We start from the raw sequence: 6,024 nt of genomic DNA on the forward strand, positions 1-6,024 counted from the left end.
GCTACACAAATAATTACAGCTCTAAACCTTTCCTAAATGTTAGTTTGTAGCATTTACTTATATTGGAAAATGTTGAGTGGTGACTCCCATTTTCATTTCCAAATACACAAAAGCTCAGATTATTTCTTTACACGATCATTAACATTAAGTGAAAGAATGTATAAATGTCTTTCTAACACCGTAGGGAACAGATACTTTATATTTTGAAACAGAGACCAGAGAGTGCCTTAAGCAGACCATCCATGATGCCTTGAAGCCTTTGTACTCACTGTTCTCTCAGCCCGGAATGTTCTTTTCCACATCTAATGCCTTATTCCCTTGCTATATTCAAGCCACTGATTCAGATCTTGACCACCACCTACCACTACCTAACCCCTAACCTCGTTCTTTTTTTTTTTTTCCATAGCAATTAAATACACCCCAAATCATATTATCCATATACTTGTTTATTCCCTCTCTCTTTCTCCCTCTCTCTCTTTCTCTCTCTCTCTCTCTCTGACTTTAAAGGCCAGGGATTTTTGTCCTATGTGCCCAGCTTCTAGAACAGTACTTTTCAAACAATAAGCTCTCAATAAATATTTTTAAGAGAATTGGATGGTGTTAGCTCTATTTTCAGCACAGATTGATTAAAAATACAGGAGTCTTGGGTATTATCTATGGTTTTATGTATCTTGTTTGACAGTGTAGTGTTATTGTTTTTAAGGAAACATAGGCCCAGCTGTCTGAAAGCATTGATCAAATTCTTTTTAAATCATTAGTGACCTGCAAGATGCCCTGGTAATCTTACAGTTATACGAACGAATTAAAGTTCCTGTTGACTGGAGTAAGGTGAATAAACCTCCATACCCGAAACTTGGAGCCAACATGAAAAAGGTAGATAATTAGGTTGCTGCACATACTTCTTACAGACTTTTAATTCTCAATTTGTTTCTTTTGTTTGGGAAACTCGTTGGCTCTGAGCTTCTTAAGGAAAGGAACTGTGTCCTAGTTTTGTGCACATGTGCATATACAGATTAAACAAGTGAAAAATCTTTTAAGCATTTGCTTTTGTGTGTTTGCAGCTAGAAAACTGCAACTATGCTGTTGAATTAGGGAAGCATCCTGCCAAATTCTCCCTGGTTGGCATTGGAGGGCAAGACCTGAATGATGGGAACCAAACCCTGACTTTAGCTTTAGTCTGGCAGCTGATGAGAAGGTATGGTGCACAATTTTAGCTGTTTAAGCTTCACTATAATACAGGTCTGTGATCTAGTCATTATTTTTAAGCAAATGTATCAATGACTACATCTTTGAAATTTCTGTGTTTAGACTCTGAAGTGAGCTTAAGTAATGAATATATGTTGGATGGCCAATGAGAGATGGCTTCTTGAAAGTGAGGCAGCAGAACTGTGACTATTTCCCTTTTTTCATAGGAAGCCTGACAGACAGACTTGAGCCTCATTTAGTGTCGGTGAATAAAAATAGCAAAAATTATGACTATCCCATGTATATATTTGAGAACGATCTCTTAACTGTAATGCTGAAAAGCATTCATTATAACTGGGTACCAGCCAAAGCACAGCTTATTTTAAGTCCTTACCATGGTTGGACTAGTACAAAATGAGACTGCAGTAGACGGTTGGGCTTACTCATTAAAGCACTGAGACTCTTCCCCCAACCAGTGCAAAAGGCAGCTCAGTGGCAAGCCACTACTACTTGAAATGTTGGTGTTCTTTTTTTCATACAGTGCAACTCTCTTTCCATGAAATCTAAACCTAAGGAGAAGAAATTAAAGATAAAGCATCTTTCTAATTGAATTTTTTCTCATGAAGTAGATCAGGACCTTTTCTTCTGCTTCTTCTTTTAGATATACCCTCAATGTCCTGGAAGATCTTGGAGACGGTCAGAAAGCTAATGACGACATCATTGTAAGCTGGGTGAACAGAACATTGAGTGAAGCTGGAAAATCAACTTCCATTCAGAGTTTTAAGGTAAGAATTCCATGTTTGACTATTAAACATTGTTTGCTCTAGAAAGTATCTATAATTTGGAAGGCTAGCTTTTGGTTTCTTTGTGAGTGAGAATCATTGTTGGGCTAATGGCGTGATTCTTTTTTAATTCACTGGACTTTGTTTCTGGCAGCTGTATATAGGTAATCCACGTTAATTTGTACACATTGAAATTCTCAGATGTATTGTCCTTTTACCCTAGGACAAGACGATCAGCTCCAGTTTGGCAGTTGTGGATTTAATTGATGCCATCCAGCCAGGCTGCATAAACTATGACCTTGTTAAGAGCGGCAATCTAACAGAAGATGACAAGCACAATAATGCCAAGTAAGGGATGCTGCATAATATCCTGGCAAGAGCACAGGTGTTACAGTCAGGCAGATCTGCATTCTCATTCAGGTTCTGCCACTTGAGAATGATGTCACCTGGGGGAAACCTCTTCTAGCCTCAGATTCCTCATCAGTAAAATGGGATCAATAATACTTACCTTGGAGATTTTGAAATGAATAAAATCTGTAAGAGCCTAGCGTTGCACCTGACCTAGTAGGTAGGTGCTCAGTCAGTCGTTGCTTTAATAGATTACAGAAATAATGTATGTTTTAATGCAACTTAGCTGCAAACTCACAAGGGAAAGATGAGCTAAGAATAACCATGCCTTTGATAAGAGTATTCTTCTGTCGCACTCTTTTAACACACATTATCTAGTGATGTCTCTCTTACTGTGCATAGACCACTTTACTATGTATGTTGAGTTTATTATCTTGGTCCCTTAAGTGGGTAGGATGCTAAACCCTCAGGTGGAACTGTGCCTTGAAAGTTTCCTGCATTTCAACAGTATTGAGAAGGTCTTTTCCACCTGTCTCTTCCCTTCTCCAAAGACCTAGACTGTGATCTGGTTTCACGGGTAACCCATGAAAACTTTCCCAGTACACACTGAAAATCAGCCCCCAGCAGGGCGTCACAGGATAGCTAAGAAACATTACTGCAAAACTTCGTGGTTAAGCACGTCACTTCTGCCCTCCTTAAAAAAATATTTGTAGTGTAATATGATAAAGATTTAATATCCATAATTTATATAGAACTCCTGAGGCTTCTTTTTCCAGATGCTTGATCATCTTTAAAGATTCCTGTTACAGAACACCTAGAAATGCCTTGTGTATTAATTGAGGAGAGCGCCTGCAAATTCCCCCGGCTGGACATGTCAGTTCTTTTCTCCCTTCCTTTCTCTACACTTTCCATTCCTTGCTTCGGCCACTCTGGCCATGTACCATGTAGACTCTCTCCCCTCCCTTGAATATTTGGAAGTATTCACTGCATCTACCAACTTGTATTTTGCATCTGGCATAATTTTTTCCACCCCAAATCTCTAAGATCTCATGAGAGTTACTATTATCTTATTACATGCTCAACGAGAATATCAATCTGGGTAATTATATATATATTCTAGAAAAATATTTTTTTATATCAAATCAGTGCTCCAAAATTATTTCTCATTTTATATTGTAGAAAAGGAGTGAATAAATATTATCAGCCCCAAATAGTAGAGCTTAAAAATCTGGTGTCACTTATGAGTGACCTCGCAAACAAAATAAAACAGAAAACAAAATAACGAAAAATGAAATCATTCTGATTTGAACTTCCACTATAGAAGTTTTGTGTCCCAGATAAATGATTATATAAGAGGAAATAGATGTCTCATGTTGTGCCCTTGACTGACCAGAATTTCACCTTAATTTTTGTTTCTTCCAAAAATAGGTACGCAGTGTCAATGGCTAGAAGAATTGGAGCCAGGGTGTACGCTCTCCCGGAAGACCTTGTGGAAGTAAAGCCCAAGATGGTCATGACCGTGTTTGCATGCTTGATGGGCAGGGGAATGAAGAGAGTGTAAAATAACCGATTTGAATAAAAACAACCTTGCTCCCAAGTGCATGATTAGCAGGTCAGCAATTTCCAGGTGAAGTGCTCATGGCTTAAGGAACCGTTGGTTACTTAAAGGACTTTTAACAAGACTAAGCTCATCATGGGAGCCCTCAGGGGAAAGAGTTTTAATAACAGCAACTCCTCTTTCCCTTAGTCAGGGTGGATTTGTCAGGCCCACCTGAAATGTGCTCATAGCCAGATCATTTACTCGCTCCTCCTAGATCGCTGCCCTTGACGTTTCCCATTGCTGTACGTATTTCTCTCTGTATCTGTTTCCCTCTTAGAATGTCCACCTCCTGGGACTTGCTTAGATGATTGGATATGACTATTATTAGACAATAATTCTGCTTTTCATTCAGTATGCTAGTTCTTATTCAAGAACTGTGGTCAGAGGGTATTTGGATATGAGTATCCTTTGCTTATCTCTCTAGTACTGAAAATTTACAGAAGTAACTGGCTGTGTAGAATGTAATAGAAGCTTTTCATATTCTTTTATTCTTAAAAATCAGTATCTTTTTACAGTATTCTTTCTACATGATCCTTTTTTGTACATTTAAGAATATTTTGATTACATTAAATAAGACTGCTGATTTTGCTACTTTTTTTAAGGGGTCTTCAAGTAAGTAAAAAACATACATTATAGGTAGAAGAAAAATGTACCTTGAATTTCCATCTTCCCTCTCACACCGAAGCTGTAAACATTTGACATATTTTGTCTTAAAACACTTGGTTCAATATATGCTTATTTGTTTTAAAACCTATATCATCAAACTCTCTCTTTCGATTTAAAATGCTGTTGAATATGACACTTTTGAGGAGAGAGTGGGCTCAGAATTTAGGCAGGGTACGGTAGGCCAAGTATGCTAAGTGTATAGTAAATTTTCTAATTTTACACCTAAGACAAGGAGATGTGGTCACTAAAAAATAAACATATATGTAGGACTTAATGTACTCTTGCTTTGTCAAGCTGTTTGCTATAGTTTTCAAGATCACAATGTTACTCTAACTCTGAAAAGTGATGTAATCTGGTAGCAATGTATTAGTTCAAATAAAGGCATTTACATAATAATTAGTCTCTTCATGCTTCTGTCCCTTAGTAGTATGCCAGTAATGTTTGCCAGGTTTTTTTCTCCAATATTCTAACTCTTTTTCTGGTGTACTTTATAAAATGATGTTTGTTAAATTTAAGCTTTTGGAGCTGAATTACAGGGGCTGACTGAGTTAAGGATACGATCAGTGGGGTAAGATGGTTTTCTCCAACTTACCAAAATTTCCTTATCCAATTTCTCCCTTTTTCTTTCTTTTCCATCTCATTCACTCTTTTCAATGTTTGATTTTATACAGAAGATCGGAACAGTGGGTATCAGAACAGCCAGGGAAGAGAGATGGTTTATGTTAGGTTTTCTCAACCTCATCACTATATGGACATTTTGAGCTGGATAATTCTTCGTTGGAGGTGGGAGGGAGCTGTCCTGTGCATTGCAGGGGTTTAGCTCTATCCCTGGCCTCTACCCACAGGTGTCAGTAGCACACCCCCAGTGTGTAGATCAAATATGTCTCCAGACCTGGCCAAATGTTCCATGGTGGGAGCAAAATCATCCCTAGTTGACAACCTGTTGTTTATGGTACCATTTCAAGGTTTTGTGTGAATGAGTAATATGAAATGTCCTTTGAGGCAGTGCATGGTGATACTATAAAATATTTTGTATTTATAGTCTAAGAATAAGAAAGACCTCTCTTAGTATGATACAAACCCCAGAGACATAAAATGAAAGAATGATAAATGTGACAATTCTGCTTTTGCAATAAATAAATAAATATAATAAACAAAGTCAAAATATAGGTGACCAAGGAAAAAAGTTTAGTCCCGTGTGTTAGTCCATTCATAGACTGGGTGACATAAATAACAGAAATTTATTTCTCACAGTTAGGCAGTCTGGAAGTCCAAGATCAAGGCACTGGCAGATTCACTGTCTGCTGAAGGCCCACTTCCTAGTTCATAGATGGCTGTCTTTTAGCTGTAACCTCACATGGTGGCAGGGGCAAGGAAGCTCTCTGGAGTCTCTTTAATAAGGGCACTAATTCCATTCATGACTCCACCCTTATAATTTAAGGC

The 6,024-nt window shown here is 37.8% G+C and overlaps 1 protein-coding gene across 6 annotated transcripts in view; it reads left to right on the forward strand.

Moving 5' to 3' along the window:
* PLS3 (plastin 3) overlaps positions 1 to 4,977 on the forward strand; it is a 90,599-nt gene extending 85,622 nt beyond the window's left edge. For all 6 annotated transcript variants that reach the window (XM_061177686.1, XM_061177689.1, XM_061177690.1 and 3 more), the window contains 5 exons: positions 759 to 873; positions 1,062 to 1,195; positions 1,847 to 1,970; positions 2,191 to 2,315; positions 3,744 to 4,977. In XM_061177686.1, coding sequence (XP_061033669.1) covers positions 759 to 873; positions 1,062 to 1,195; positions 1,847 to 1,970; positions 2,191 to 2,315; positions 3,744 to 3,876 — 631 coding nt within the window. In that variant the 3' untranslated portion in view covers positions 3,877 to 4,977. The remainder of the gene's footprint in view (positions 1 to 758; positions 874 to 1,061; positions 1,196 to 1,846; positions 1,971 to 2,190; positions 2,316 to 3,743) is intronic.
* Positions 4,978 to 6,024: the final 1,047 nt, after the last annotated feature.

Source organism: Eubalaena glacialis, chromosome X (genome assembly GCF_028564815.1).
Source record: "Eubalaena glacialis isolate mEubGla1 chromosome X, mEubGla1.1.hap2.+ XY, whole genome shotgun sequence".
NCBI lineage: Eukaryota > Metazoa > Chordata > Mammalia > Artiodactyla > Balaenidae > Eubalaena > Eubalaena glacialis.